At 40.8% G+C, this 16732-nt stretch overlaps 1 protein-coding gene across 1 annotated transcript in view; it reads right to left on the bottom strand.

Annotated features, from left to right (window-relative positions):
* C5H6orf89 (chromosome 5 C6orf89 homolog) overlaps positions 1-16732 on the bottom strand; it is a 34278-nt gene that overhangs the window by 14293 nt on the left and 3253 nt on the right. Inside the window, 4 exon segments of the mRNA XM_034660645.1 lie at positions 6409-6622; positions 7072-7138; positions 7140-7277; positions 11092-11200. Of these exon segments, the coding sequence (XP_034516536.1) occupies positions 6409-6622; positions 7072-7138; positions 7140-7258 (400 nt within the window). The 5' untranslated portion in view covers positions 7259-7277; positions 11092-11200.

The raw sequence follows: 16732 nt of genomic DNA, 5'->3' as shown, positions 1-16732 counted from the left end.
TATTTAATAAAAAAATGTTAAAAGGGCAAGGAATACGAACAAGCAATTCACAGAAAAATAAACATAAATGGCTGATAAAACATATGAAAAGGCATCCGATTCCAATAATCAAAGAAATGCAACTTAAGACGTCATTCTTTGGTTTTCTAACTGGCAAAACAATGACAATATCTAGTGCATATATGCTGTTAATGAAAGCATACATTTGTATATGTTTATGAAGACAATTTGGGTAGTATTTACTAAAATTTAAAATGCGCATGCTCTTTGACCCAGCTATTCTAAAAATCCCTTACAGAAATAATAGTACATGTATATAAAGATATGTATATATGAATGTCCCAGGTGCATTTTTTATAATAGCAAAAAAAAAAAAAAAAAGGACAGAAAAACTCCCTAGAAACTTAAATTATGGAATATTCACAGACTGAAATAATATAAAATCTGGAAAAGTATATATACTGGGTTGAATAGTGTCCTCCCAAAATTCAAGTCCTTCTGGAATGTCAGAATGTGACCACCATCGGAAATAGGGTCTTTGCAGATGAAACCAATTAAGATGAAGTCATACTGAAGTAAGGTGGGCCTTAAATCTGCTCTAGATGGTATCCCTATAAGAAGATGAGAGGACACACAGAGACACAGAGGAAAAACGGCCATGTCAAGATGGAAGCTAGGGAACACCATGGATTGCTGGCAACCACCAAAAGCTGGAGGAGGCAAACAAGAATATTCCCTGGAAAGAGTATAGCCTTACTAACATCTTGATTTTGGATTTCAAGCCTAGAGAACTGTGAAAGGATGAATTTCTGTTGTATTAAGCCACCCAACCTGTGGTACTAGCTGGAAGTATGTACATAAGCCCTTTTCCTGTGTGCGTGTACCAAAATGCATTTATATATATTATGCATATCTATCTGTAGAGCCGTGGACAAATTCAGAAGTATGTACATCAAATTATTACCAGTGGTTGGCTGGGTGGAGGAGTTAGAGGGATCGAGAGAAGTTTCTTTATTAAAACTGTATTTTTAAAAATAAAAATCTTATACCTCTTTATTGTCTTTGTATATATCTTATGTATTTTCCAAATAAAAATGTCACTGGAGACCATGAAAATGTAAGCTGAGAATATCAACTACGGAATGCAGAGTTCAGTCATCTTAGAAGGCAGGCCTCTGAAGAGGTACCTGACAGGAGCAGAGACAAGGGCCAGGCTGGCGGCCAGCAGAGAGAGAAGGGAAGTGATGAGGAAAAATGCACCACTGGAATGGGGTAGCTTATGCCATCCATCTGAATTAGGGGAGCCAAACTTGAAGAGGGAGAGCTACTTTTGACCTCTCTATAGCCCTGAGATCACCAACGTGGATAACGAATGTGCTTATATTTTGGTGGGAAAGGACTGAGGAATGGCCAGGTAGTGAATTGTCTGGGTGTATGTGGGGGTGGTGTACGGTTGGGGCTCCTTCCTCCCCTTCCCATAAAATTCCCAGCAACAAAAGGAGAAGTACGCAGACTCCCCAGGTGGCCCCCATCTACCTGAAAAGGCTTCATCTGATGTGTTCTCTATACAACTGGCCGGACCCATTATACCACAAAGTGAGCAAAAGCGCACCCTGGAAAACAGCCAACAGCACAAGCAGACCATCCCATGCCATTCCAGTACACAGCTCCTCTTCAGCTGCCTTACGTGCTGTATCTCGCTTCTTTCCGGTCCTCTCTTTCTTTCCTCTCCCTGCAGTACCAGACAGAAAGGCCTGTGGAAGTTGGATAGTCACTTCCTAACTTTCTTCTAATGTCTAAGGTTTTTTTTACTCCAAATAACCTCCTTATACTAGCTAATTTTTTAAAGATGTTATTTACTTATTTGAGAGAGAAAGAGAGAATGTGAGAGAGAGAGAGATCACGAGCAGGGGGAGTGGGTAGAGGAAGAAGCAGACTCCCTGCTGAGCAGGGAGCCCGATGCAGGACTCAATCCCAAGACCCTGGGATCATGACCTGGGCCAAAGGCAGATGCTTCACTGACTGAGCCACCCAGGCGCCCTATACTAGCTATTTTATATTTTAAAAAGGCATGACAGAGATATTACACACACAGAGGAATATTAGTCAGAAGAACGAATAAGCTCTCGCCATTTGTGACAACACAGATGAACACAGAGGATATATTATGGTAACTGAAGTAAGTCAGGCAAAGATGAATACTGGCATGTGGAATCTAAAACATAAAACAAAAAAGGCAACAGACCCAGAAATACAGAGAACAAACTGATGGTTGCCAGAGCGAAGGGGGGTAAGGGAGGATGGGCAAAATGGGTGAAGGGGACTGGGAGACACAGGCTTCCAGTTATGGAATGAATGAGTCACGGGGATGGAAGGCACAGCTCAGGGAATGCAGTCAGTGGTACTGTAACAGCGCTGTATGGAGACAAATGGTAGTTATCCTTGTAGTGAGCACAGCATGACATACAGACTTGTCTCATTACTGTGCTGCACACCTGAAACTAACGTAACGCTGTGTGTCAACTATACTTCAATTTAAAAAAAACGGTCTCTGAGACTTTAGAACAGTCAATCCCCTGGGACATCAGTCTCCTCATCTTTGAAATGGACATACAAACGGTAACCACTCTGTGATTGCTGTGACGACTGAGAAAATACACGGCCCAGTACATGGCACAGGGCCTGATATACAGTTAAGTGCTTGACACAGTTGCTGTTATCACCTCAAATTTTATTTGCAAATAAAAGAACAGGACATTCCCTGAGGTCCGAGCATTTCATCTCTGGGCACTGGCCTAGCCTCTGATTAGGTCCTTGGTTCTAAGTCCATGAATGATCGACTATTCTCAAACTCCTTGATGTTGCCCGATCTACTTCAACCTTCCCTTGAAAGCTCACGGATACATGAAGTTCCAGTTACACAGTACAGATACAGATACACTTTCTCATTGCAGATGGGAACCATCCCAGGCCTCCTCAGTATAAACGGGTGTCATAATTAAAAATTATAGATGCCTGGGGCTCCTGGCTGGCTCAGTCAGTAGAGTATGTGACTCTTGATCTCAGGGTTCTGGGTTTGAGCCCCATGTTGGATGTAGAGATTATTTAAAAATAAAATCTTAAAAAAAAATTACAGATGCCCAAAGTAAACAAAGTAATTGGGCCTAACATGCAGGAGCCTGGCTTGGCTGAGGGCAGAGACAGCAGGCAGTAAGTGTGGCGTGATGGAAAGAACACTAGGCTAGAGTTAGGAAACAAAGGTTCAAGTGCCAGTTTGGTATTTTTAGCTGGGTAAGCAAGTTACTTCACCTCTCCTGTCCTGCATTTCCTCTTTATAAAATGGGGCTATGCACTAGATGAATGCTAAAGCTCCTTTCTAGCTCTAAGACTCAGTGATGCCACGGAAGGGTGAAAGCCAAGAGGATGGCTGGTAAGATCAAAGTGGATATGAAGATAGGAGGCCAGAGGGAAAACAAGAACTAAGAATGGGACTGCAAAGGGAAAACTATGGGTTAATAAGATAAAGGATTTAGCCAAACGACAAGTCAAATATTACCCATAAGGGTGCAGACCGGGAAGATGAGCTGGGCTGAATGTCTAGGAAAAGACTAGATCGGGAAAATTCTAAAGGGCCAAGACCCTGACTTATCTTTGGATCTGTGGTACCAGCCACAAAACCTTGTTCCAGGCACTAGGGAGCTGAGAGGAAGCGTCTGGTGAGCTGAGAGAGAGCGTGTAGAACTCCAAAATCAAACTCCCCCCCCCATCAACCTTAACGCTAGATTCTTCAGGTGTGCTGCGTAGCTGCTACACACGACCCCCAGGGAAGCTCAGCGCTCAGACTCTGAGGAGGATGCCTGGGTTCGAATCATGGTTCCACGACTTACTAGCCGTGGGACCTTGGGCAAGTGGCCTCATGTCACTGTACCTCGGTGTCCCATCTTTAAAACGGGCATAAAACCAGAACTTACCTCACAGGAATATCGTAAAGAATAAATGAGACAATATATGGAAAACCCTCTGAACAGGGCCTGGCATCCGGCAGTACAAAGTGTCAGCTTATTTATTTTCTGCTGCAGGGTGGGAGGCTGACGTGAGTCACTAGAGAGTCACTTCACTCTGCTCATCAAGAGGATTCAGGAGCAGGGGTTCCTATCCAAGGCTGGAACCTACAAAAAGAACCCCACTTCTGTTGCCTTTTGTTCCCTGGGCGGAGTCAGGAGGAAAAAGTACCAGAGGTTGGGAGGAAACCTGGACCACTGGCGGCGGCGCCTCGGGTCCATCAGCACTGCTCCCACCACTGCCCTTAGTCATTCCCAGGGTGCCGCTGCAAGCAGTGTCAGATGACTGGGGGGGGGGCATGGATGACAGGTTAGACAGACAGGCCAGCCCCAATGTGCTTGCGGGCTCTCCTTCAGGGTGCCGAATCTACCATGCCATTCTCTCTACATTTACTTCAAAGGTGTCACAAAGTATAATCCTGAATAAAAGGCAGTTGTTTTTTGGTACCATGACATTAAGAACAATAACTTACAGTTTTTCCTTTTCTAGCCCTCTTACAGGCCCAGCAGTTCCTATTTCTTGTACCTAATTCTCCCCAATATGTTTCTATTTACCCCTTAAAATATTATGCATTCTTAAGTTTCCTTCCAAATGCTATGCAAAATGCTGTTCGTTTTACACGGTCACAGCTTCCCAGAATGATCACACACAGGAAAACTAGGGGGCATCAATACCACATTTACAAGTAAAAGCAGCACTTTAATAGAGTCAACGACATGAGAGAGCTAAAACCACACCCTTCCAATGCTCTCTCTTTACAACTGAGCGCCAGGACTCATTTTATTTCCATCTGTAAGGCAAAATATTCATTTGGAGTGGACCCAATAGTTAGGCTTGTGGGTGAGACGCTAAGGTTTCTTGAATTACCAGACTCTGTCTTAGAGAATAAGTAATCATGGTCCAACGACCCTCACTTCTTAATTCAATAGCCTACTGAAATTTCCCTTATAGGATGGGGAGAAAGAAAGTAACTGCCATCAACTTGGTGCTAAACACCGCTGACTTCATCTCTGTGTGCCAAAGAGCAGAAGACTTGAGGGACGCACTGAGAGGAAGACTGGAAAGGACGCTGATGCGTGTGAGGAAGCAGCACAGGCTGGCCTGATTGACAAGTTTCTCTGGATCTTTCCCCCATGTGCTCTGGATCTTCCTGATAGGGTTTTTTTTTTTTTTTTTAGCTTTGTTGATGAGACATTTCAAAAACTAATCCTCCCAATAAATACAAGGAAGTTATATCTGGAATTAAAAACTTTCTATAGATGAGCTAATTTAAAAAAAAAAAAACCAACTCACAAGGCTTTTGTAATGTTCCCTTCCTCTGATTTTAGTATAATTTTGGAAATCCTTTCATAATTTCCTTCCTCAAGTGTATAAAAATAGCTTTCAAAGGAGACTCAATCCAAGTGATTTTTATGAGTGATTAGGTCTTGGCTTAAAGAGGGGCATTATAAAGTGTAGTTTCCACTACGAAATTTTTGCTGAAAGCAACACTGAGGTGAAAACATACTTCCTAAACAGTTTTGCTGGAACCTAAAGGTCTCAGAACACAGTTACACAAAAAGTTCTGAAATCCATCTGTGAAATTAATTTACATATTCCTTCATATGGGCAAATGAGATTAACACTGCCAAAATAAAAAAATCCCCTCTGTTGTTTCTCAAAAAGTAAATTTCAAGTCTTATCATGGTATGTTATCCTCAGAAGGAAAGTCCTCAAATGGTGCGTCAGCCTAGAAATTCCTGCAGCGCCAGTGTGGCACCGTTACTAAGTTTAAGTGCTTTTTAAATTCAACCTATTGGCAAAACTGTACACTTAGGAGCACTAAATAAGCACACTGCGAGACAGAGAGGAAAGACCGAACTAAAAGACGGTGACCTACTGGGACAAAAACTCAGTCCAATGGGCAAGGACTATTAGAGCATCTAGTTAAAAGCAAGCCGGACTCAGATGCTTTCAGTAAATCAAGAGCTATTTATTAAAATGCCTATTATGGATAGGGAGCACGGGCGAGAAAAGGGTAGACTAAGACACATTCAGATTCCTCCTATAAACAAAAACATCTCCACCATGTTGTGCTTTGGCATGGTTGGGGGGATGGCGTGGGGGGGGGTGGGGTTGAATCAGACTTCCCCAGAAGTGTTTTTCTGGCAAGTTTCTCAATCTTTCTGAGCCTCAGTTTCTCAGTCTGCAAAACAGGGACAATAAAAACCCATCAGTCCCCACTGAATTAAATAAGACAAAATAGGGAAAGTGTCTCTCGTTAGATTTCAATACATGTTATTTCTTCTCCCATCGTATACTGTCAAGGAAGCTGTATCTTAGAAGTAGTAAAATGCAGCATTCTACCTGGAAAGGGTCTGTCTTCATCACCCCCATGCAGAGGAACTCCCTTATTTTCTGGCATGTACTTCTTGGTAATTGGCAAGGACATCAGCCGGATGTGATGGATGAGTGAGCGCCAGGTGTGAGCTCCAGAAAGCATTGGTTCGGGTGGTAATGGGCTGAAAGGTTGAATCACAAAGTAGGCAGTGAGCAAGATTAATCCCAGGGTTACAAGGACCTACAAGGAAAGACAGGGAAAGGATTAATAATTGTTCCAGCAAACAAAATACTTTCATGCCAAGAAAAAAACCCTGCCTCTTCTATTATTTCCAATGTGCCTTAGGAACTAATGCATTTTCATAATCAAGCCATTTACATTCACTTCTGAAAGCATTTAAAGTTTGAGTTTGAGAACTACGAGGACTGCAGGGCTCACCAAGCTTCTATCATGACCTGGAGCTACTGAAAATTATACACAAATACAGTTTAACTCTAAGTATACAGCTTTCTTCTGGGATATTCAACAAAATAGTCAAATTTCCGAGTAACACACGGTAACGAGAGAAAAGGCCAATTTATTTACAGAAAAACTAAGGTTCAGTGGTGGAATCAGAGGACTGTAGTTTTGGGGGAGAAAGTTGAAGTTTGTGCTCTATGAGGTATCTCCACATCAGAACATATTCTTACCTTATACGTAGCTATCAGGAGAGGATACTGGGGTGGCCCCCTCTGAGGTTCATTCTTTTCCAGCAGCTCGGATAAATTTTTCAATTGCCTTCTCTGACATGCCACACTGATGGCCTGTTTGTCTCACCAAATCAACAGTCTCTGAAAGTTTGTCATAAATGCTGAGCTCATTGGCGGCGAGATCCATGTCTTCTAATACAAAATCCCTGGGAGAAAGAAAATAAATGTAAAAAGGAGGACAGTTTCTTTCAAGGACTTTCTCCTCAAAGCTCCTTCCTTTAGAACGGTGCTTCCTGACCATCTGTGGGGCAGGACCGGCTTTGTGTTCTTCCTAATGCATCGCAGGCCAATGTTTTTGTAAAACAAAATCTATGTCTAGACAATGTCAAGTTAGTGCTGCACAGCTTTTAGGGGTTCCTTGATTGTGGGCTAGTAACAAACGGTTTACAAACCCGCAGTGGTTCCCAAACACTCTGAGGAGCACTCGTCTTGAGCACAATAAATCCCTAAAGGGACTTTGAAACACTGGTACCAAAATGATTCTGAAACCAATCACAAGAGGTCTGCTACTGGTAATTCACTTAAATAAAAAGAAACACAGTATGGAGTGTTGTTGATGTTTTATCTCTTTGCATTGACATCAGATACGCTTTTTAGCAACACAGGAGGAGGAACTAAGCACTGAAAGCAAGATTTACTGTGGGGAACACGCAGATACGCTTTGGTACTGGCAGAGCAAGAACTTCAGGCAATACAGAAACCATGGCGTGGGGACTCTTCAGACCTTGTAGGCTGCAGTCCTCATGCTTTCCCGCAAATACGATTTTAGACAATAAAGAGCCTTTTATTTGTATTTTATATACTTTAAAGACCTAAGATCTTTAATTTCAAAATTCAATTTGTTCTCATAGTTACTTCAAAGCCAAATTGTTTCCCAGTAGCCACAGAAAAAAAAGTAAAAATTAGAAGTGGGGAAGTAGAATGCGCTCTTGTAACGTGTGTAAAATGCCGTCAAATAGTTCCTTTAAAGAGTGCTCGTGTTACAAGACAGCATCTTCCTTCACTTACAGAAGGAAACAGCGCTTGGGATTTATGTTCTCTCCTATTGGTCTTTTCCCCCTTAAATGTAGAGGTCCTCTTATCTCACATACTTTCATCCCCGAAGTGCTTCTGACCCCAAAAAGCACTGACAGGGTACAATTCTTTTTTTTCAGTAAGGCGATGCTGCCACCTGTAGAGCAGAGGACAACAGTCCAGGAGCTCAGCGGAGAAGAGCAGGCCCGCAGTGCCACCAGCCGGCGAGCACCCCAGCCTATCTCCCCTGCGGGCGGCAGCGCCTCCAGAGGACTGATCACCTCCCAAGGACTGACCGTTTGGTCCTCTTTATGACTGTTAACCCTTTAGTTCACTAGTTTTGAATTGTGCTTACACTTAGAATCACCTAGTTTTTTTAATGACCGCTCATACCAGGACCTCAACCCAAACCAACGAAATCAGAATCAGACTGCTAATGGTGAATTAACAGGCAGGCAATCTAGACTTTGAGGAACTGGCTGGGGGAGGGGAGAAACCCCCACACCTAAAGAAGCTAAATCCCTTCCCCAAAGTCTTTGCTCTTGCTCAGTGTGTTTTTTATAGGCCATATAAGCTTTCATTTCAAGGTTCAGATAAAACGATGGTATAAACTCTAAAAATGTATATTTTCAACGAGTGGTGCTGGGACAACTAGATATCCACATGCAAAAGAATGAAGGAGGACCCTTCCTTCTACCATACACAAAAATTAATTCAAAATGGATCAAAGACATAAACTTAAGAACTAAAACTATAAACAGAAGAAAACATAGGGAAAAATCCTCATGACACTGGATTAGGAAATGGTTTCTTACATATGGCACCAAAAGCATAAGCAGCAAAAGAAAAAATAAATTGGACTACATTAAAATTTAACAATTTTTGCACTGCGAACGATACCTTTTTAAAAAGTCAAATGACAACCCACAGAATGGGAGAACATATTTGCAAACCATATATCTGATAAGAGCTTGGTATTCAGAGTACATAAAAAATTATTACAACTCAATAATAAAAAGACCCAATTTTAAGATGGGCAAAGGATGTGAATGGACATTTCTCCAAAGAAGATACACAAACGGCCAATAAATTCATGAAAAGATGTTCAACACCATTAGCCATCAGGGAAATATAAATCAAAACCACAATGAGACACCACTTCACAACCACTGGGATGGCTATAATCAAAAAAGTCAGATACTAAGGTGGCAAAGATGTCGAGCACCTGGAACTCTTGCACACTGCTGATGGGACTATGATATGGTCAGCTGCTTCGGAAAACAGTTTGACAGCTTCTCAAGAATTTGAACATAGAGTTATCATACAATCCTGTAAATTCCACTTGTAAGTATGAACCCAAGAGAATTTAAAACATATTTCTACACAAAAACTTGTACATGAATACCCAAGCAGCATTATTCATAGTAGCTCAAAAATAGAAGCAATCCAAATGTCCATGAACTACTGAATGGATGGATAAAATGTGGTATATCCATATAATGAAATATTACTGGACAATAAAAAGGAATAAAGTAGTGATACATGCTATAACATAGGTGAACCTTGGAAGTATTATGCTGAGTGGAAGAAGACAGTCACAAAAGATCACATAAGACTGCATTAATAAAATACAAAAAGTCAAGAACAGAGGCAATTTGTAGAGACAGGAAGTAGATTAATTAGTGGTTATCCAGGGGAGGTAGAGGAGAATGGGGAGTGGTTGTTAGAAGATACAGGGTTTCTTTCTAAAGTGACAAAAATATTCTAAATTTTAATTGTGGTGAGAGTTGCACAACTTGGTGAATATACTAAAAATATAGTAAAATGTACATTGAATTGTACATTTCAAATGGGTGAATTTTATGGCATATAAATTAAAGCTCCATAAAGACATTTTTAAAATGTATATTTAGGAGCGGATGGGCTCAGTCGTTGGACATCTGCCTTCGGCTCACGTCATGATCCCAGGGTCCTGAGGTCCTGGGATGGAACCCTCCGTCAAGCCCTGCACCAGGATCCCTGCTCAGTGGGAAGCCTGCTTCTCCCTCTCCCACTCCCCCTGCTTGTGTTCCCTCCCTCGCTGGGTCTCTGTCAAATGAATGAATAAAATCTTAAAAAAAAAAACAAAAAAAACAAGAACTTGTATCAACAATAAACTTCAACATGGAGACCCAGAGTTTGGTTTTTATAAGTAAATAAAATAAAATAAAATAAAATGTATATTTATAGAATTTGAACTTATGCCTGTTGTGGCATTTATTACGCTACACTGCTATGATCTGACTGAATCACCTGGTCTATTTCCTCATCCAAAAAATAAAAGGACTAAACTAGAAGGTTTTCAAAAGTCCCCTCTAGCTCTAAAATTTTAAGACTAGATGAAGACAGGAAGTAGAAAAAATTCAATTCATTAGAAATTAAAGACTTACACCGAATTGCATTCCTATATTACCACTTCCTGTTATGCTATCCTGTATGCCAGGCACTGTGCTAAGCACTCTAGAAACATTATCTTAGTAAATCACCACAGCATCCCAAAAGGTAGGTGTGACTTTTTTTTTTATTGTTTTAATTTTAATTCCAGTATAGTTAACATACAGTGTTCTACCAGTGTCAGATGTACAATATAATAATTCAACAATTGTATACATTACTTAATGCCATCATGGTTAAGTGTACTCTCAATTCCCTTTACCTATTTTCCCCATCCCCCCACCAATCTCCCATCTGGCAATCGTCAGTTTGTTCTCTACAGTTAAGAATCTGTTTCTTGGTTTGTCTCGATTTGCTTTCTTTGTTTTGCCAAAAGGTAGGTGTGATTAATCCCATTTCACAGATATTGAAACTAAGGCTCAGAAAGGTTCCGTAACTTGCTGGGACGTGAAGTCAAGTGTGCCTGACTTCAGGGTTGATGCTTTTAACCTTTATGCATGCTGCCTCCCTTACCAAGTATTTTCCTATTCTGTGCTGGCAGAGTGGAAACCACAACACCGTGTCCCTCGATTATCACAACTGAGTGGCTGAAAACTGGAAAAGTGATCAACTACAATGATTCCTGGAAAAAGAATAAAGCAGTAACTTATTACAATATTTTTCACATCGTGATTTTGTGAATAGCAATTCCAGAGATAGTACTTTTCAGTTGAAGTTAACAGACATTCTCAGCAAGCAAGCAAGCAAGCAAGGATAATATTCATTCAAACAAACTACAATTAATTACCCAACAATATTTAGTCAAAATCCATTAAAATTCAGTAAAGGACCAGAAAAGAGAGCAGCGAGCATTCTAGAAAAAATTCCAGTAAAAAATCTGAAAGTGTTGGCAGGTGAAGAGAACTAACTACCATCATTTCTGATGACTATTTCGAAACCTTCACAAACCTCTGCCTACTTTTAATACACATAAACATCTCACCAAACTCCCAGTTCGTATTGCAAAAATAGTTTGTTTTTTGTAATTCAAGCATACAATGTTATTACGATACTGAATATATTTTTGCAAACTGTACATCCTATTTCCTTGAGATTCTGACACATTCCCCAAGTTACTGGAAGGGTCATTACTCATAATTTCATAAAGTTTCTAAGAACACATGCAGATCTTCATAATAAGCCCTCCTTTTGGCTTTGGTTAGGCCAGTGGTCCTCAACTGGGGGCGATTCGGGACAGGGGACATTTGGAAAGTCTGCAGACATTTTTGATGGTCACACTGGAGGGGTACTGGCATCTAGTAAATATGATATTAATTAAACACACACAAAAAATGTCCCCTTGGGTTGGGATTTCATACTAGCAGAGCAGCTCCTTGCTGTGATCTGAAAGTCAGCCCTCAACACAAGGATTTGTATTAAAAAAAAAAAAAATCTTGTCCCTTAAAAAAAAAAAAACACAACACAAAGTCATGGCTAAGCATCAAGCATGAGGTGACTGAGTGAAATCGGCTGAGCCTTTACCTACAGATAGAAAGAAGATCCAACTCTGGTAGCAATGAGCTTTGCCACAGAGGGAAGTTCCAAAGCGTGAGCTTGACTCCTAACAGTGGCTTACACCTGCAAGGGCACAGGCAGGGTCACTAGCGGAATTATGAAAAATCAAGGTATCATACAGCACCCTGGACATAATGAATTGCTAGAACCTCTGGGAGTGGGATCCAGGTGCAGAAGTACTGAAAGTCTTCTCTGTTGATTAAAGGCACACCCCAATTAGGAGACACTGCTTTAGAACAGCAGTTCTCAACCAGGGATGAGTTTGCTCCCCAGGGGACACTGGGCAATGTCTGGAGACATTTTAGATTGTCAAAACTGGAGGGGCCCCACTAGCATCTAGTGGGTAAAGACTAAACATCCTACAAGTACAGCCCCCCATAACAAAGAACTGTCCCACTCCAACTATTAAGAGTGCTGAGGTTAAGAAATTCTGCTTTCAAGGGAGGTAAGGGTGGAGGTGAGGGGGGAGGTAAGCCAGGAGGCTAGGCTTCACTTCTGAAGGAGCATCTCAGGAATAGAAGGAAGCCACTGACAGCTCTGATGAGATGTTCTCCACAATTCCTTCTGGGTCTCAGTCTAGGAAAAAAACAGGACAGAGGCACAGCTGATAGAATGACTGAATGACTCTGACAGAACTTACCAATAAAAATGTTTAAAGTGGAAAACAGGTTAAGAGGTCAGACTAAATTTACAACTGAGGGAATTCTACCTTTTTGCAGTTTTATCATCACTTGACTAAGTCCTCTTTCTGGACATCTCCATCCAGTGAAACTTGGTGAATCTGATACTTTCTTCACTCAATGAAAATATGCCACTTCCACTTTTTCCAACAGCTTATTTTGAAAAATTTCAAGCCTCCAGAAAAACGGAAATACTACAATAAACACTTGTATATCCTTCCCTTAGATTGATTGTTAACATTTGGCCAAATATGCTTTATCTGTCTCCCCTCTGTTTTTGCCAGAACCATATAAAAGTTAGTTGTGACACATCACGAAATCGCTTCTCAATACTCCAGCATGCATCTCCTCAGAATAAGGACACCGCTCTACCTCATAAGCAAAATTATCATACCTACTAAAATAACTCTCTAAGATTACCTAATACCCACTCCATAGTCAAATTTCTCTGTTAAAAAAAAGGCCGTATAATTTTTTTAGAAACTCAGGATCCAATCAATAGTCACACATCACAACTAGCTGTCATGTCTCTTTGGTCTATTTAAATCTAGAACAGATCCTGGCCGCTTTTTTTTTTCTTGGTCCTTTATGATATGAATGCATTTGAAGCAGTAACCCCCACATTTTAAAACTTATTTCTACCTGGTCCTATCCTCACCTTTTCTCGCTTCTACCATTAAAACAACAGTAAACGCTTCCTCTCTAGAATTCCAGTGCTCATGTTCCCCCTCCCTTCAGAGCCAAGCTCCTTTAAAAAAACAAACAAACCAACAAAAACAAAAAAACCGCATCACTTCACCTTTTTTCTCAGGTCTCTATTTGTTTATTAACTTCTTGAAATCGTTATTTCTGCCCTGCTCACACCGATACTGCTCTCACTCAGGCCACCAATGGCTCTCTACATGCCAAGTCCAAAGGATGTTTTCTCAACTAGCACCTTACCTGACCTCTCTGCAGAAGCTGCTGTTGCTATCCATTTTCTCCCTCCAGTGCTCTCAAACCTTGGTATCATTCTCTTTTCTCAGAAACTACACCCCTGAATGCTGGTATTCATTACAGTTGTCCTTGATCTTCTCATTCACTCCATGGCTTTAACCACCACCTATTAGTGATTCCCAAATCTCTTCTCCTTTCCAGAACTCCAGACCCATCCATTTATCTACCTACCAGACACCCTGGCTGAAATTTCCTACTGTCCCCAATATGTATTATGTCCATAACTTACTATTTTCCCCCTGCATTTCCCCCTCCATCTCTCCTACTACATTCTGCTTTGTCATTAACAGAAATACCAGCTCCCCAAATTTAAAACCTCTCTTCCTTCTTCCTCACCACCACCAATGAACCAATCACTAAATCCTCAATTCCACCCCCGGTATAATTCCCACATTCCTCATATCCTCTTTACCTCTACATTAATGGCAGTTAAGGCCCTCAACATCTCTCCCATGGACCATCACAAAGAAATACTCAATCTCTGTACTTCCAGTCCTCCTTCTCCTCTCCAATCCACCCTCTACTCTCTCCACAAATTATTTTTCTGAAACACAAATTGGTTCATGTTACTCATCTATTTAAAGCAACTTCCTTGAGGGGCTCCTGGGTGGCATAGTTGGTTAAGCGTCCAACTCTTGGTTTTGGCCTAGGTCTTTTCCTCAGGGTTGTGAGAGCAAGACCGATGTCAGATTCCACGCTAGGCGTGGAGCCTGCTTAAGATTCTCTCTCCCCCTCTCAAATAAATAAACAAATAAATAAATAAAATAAAGCAACTTCCCCGAGTCCACATGCCCTGCTGTGGAACAATGTAGCACAGTGGGTTAAGAAGGCAATGGAATCGGAAAAAGCTGGATAATTACTTGATCTTCCATCTACTGTGTAGCCATGAGATACTACTTAATCTAAGCCTCAGAGTTTTCCTTATTTTATAAAATGGGGATAATTGTCTTTCCAACACTGTTGTTCAGGGATTACAAGATGATGAATGTAAAACATTTGTCCCAATACCCAAATTTAATACTAAATAATTGTTACAAGATGAGTCCAAATTACTTAACATGGCCCTTTATGACCTGGTCACTGCTTACCTGTTCAGTCTCATTTCCCATTCCTTCTCCACATGCTTCACTGCCATACCATTTCACATCTTTTTGCTTTTGCATACATAATTTCCTCAGGCTTCAAAGTCTAGCTCCCATGCTTTTCCAATGAGTGAACTCCTTATTCCAGCCTTGATGTTTGTCCTTTGAACCTTAAACACAACTTGATCACTCTGTGTTATACCTATTTCCATGTCTCCTCACACTAAATTGTTTCTTGTGTTAAAAAGAAAATCATAGGCCAAAATGGTGTCCCTTAGGTTGCGTCAGTAAACCAAGACTTATCCCCTAAACTAGCTCCAGTTTCAAACCTCCTAGAACTTTATAGAACTTTAACCAGTCAACATGGAATTTCTGGTCAATGCTAGAAAATTTACTGATAGAACTCTTCCATTCTCCTCAGGAGTGAGCTTGCCTTAAAAAAGAGAGAAAGCACGTGTGCATGCATATACCTTTATTTATTCTATTCTCTACCTTTATTTTTAAAATATTTTATTAATTAATTAATTAAATTTTTAAAGATTTTATTTATTCAACAGAGAGCACAAGCAGGGGGAGCGGGAGAGGGAGAAGCAGGCTCCCCGCTAAGCAGGGAGCCTGATGTGGGGCTTGATCCCAGAACCCTGGGATCATGACCAGAGCTGAAGGCAGACGCTTAACTGACTGAGCCATCCAGGTGCACCCTATTTATTTTTAGAGAGAGAGAGTGCGAGCTTGTGTGTGGGTGGAAGGAGGGGAAGAGAGAGAATCTCAAGCAGACACCTGCTGAGTGTGGAATCCCACGTAGGGATCAATCTCACAACCCTGAGATCATGACCTGAGCCAAAATCAAGAGTTGAACGCTTAACAGGCTGAGGCACCAGGTGCCCCTTTCTCTACCTTTAAAAACCTTTCCTTTTCTGTAGCCTTTAGGAGCTCTCTTCTACTTGCTAGATGGGATGCTGCCTTATTAAAATGAATTGATTAATAAAGCAAATTATATCTTTAAAATTAACTCATTTGAATGTTATTTAACACTTGAAAGCAAAAGATAAATGGAGAAAGTAACAGAAGAAACGAAGAACAGACATCGAAATTCACCTCAGGCACATGGAACCTGATCAATGTCTACTAAGCAAACTTATAGAAAGGACCTAAAGTGATCACTCTTTTCTCAAACTAATTTACCTAATGCTTTATTCACTTTACCTTTTATTCTTCTTATTCTTAAAAATGCATCAACCTAAGAAGGATTTAGATGAGATTAGGAACCTCCCAGTTAGACAATCATGTTGTTGTAGGGTAGCTGTAGAGAAACAGGGATTCAAATTGGGTCTTGAAAGTTGTTTTGGTCCAAAGCAGAAAAGGCCTAACAGGGCAAACAGGGTCACTCTTTGGTATACAAGTTGGACTATGTGAACTTCAGTCAAAACTTCAATGTAGCAAAGTTGCATCTGGGTTGTTCTTTAGAAAGAAATTGTGATAAATTCAAATACACACTTTCATTAAGGGAGAAATGCCCATAGAGGATTCCACTATGGGAACAACCAAATGAGCAATCTGAAAAAGTCAGAATAGTAAGTATCTGGGAGTAGTTTCTATTATAAAGTGATGACTGAATAAATGTACTCGCGAAAACCAAGGCTATGCAGGCTCTTAAACAGGAAAAGGTGTACCAGCAGGGTTCATGGTCCTAAGAAACTATGGAACACGAGGTGGGCGATTTTTGTACTAAAAGGTGACTACAAACTGCTCATCGGGTCAAAAACCAAGTCATACAACTTTCTGAAATCCTAGATGCTACGATCATCACATACAAGTCCACACTTAAAAAAAAAAAAAAAA

This window comes from Ailuropoda melanoleuca, chromosome 5, assembly GCF_002007445.2.
Source record: "Ailuropoda melanoleuca isolate Jingjing chromosome 5, ASM200744v2, whole genome shotgun sequence".
Lineage (NCBI taxonomy): Eukaryota > Metazoa > Chordata > Mammalia > Carnivora > Ursidae > Ailuropoda > Ailuropoda melanoleuca.
The sequence above is the reverse complement of the archived record's forward strand: the minus strand, read 5'-3'. Positions and strand labels throughout refer to the sequence as shown.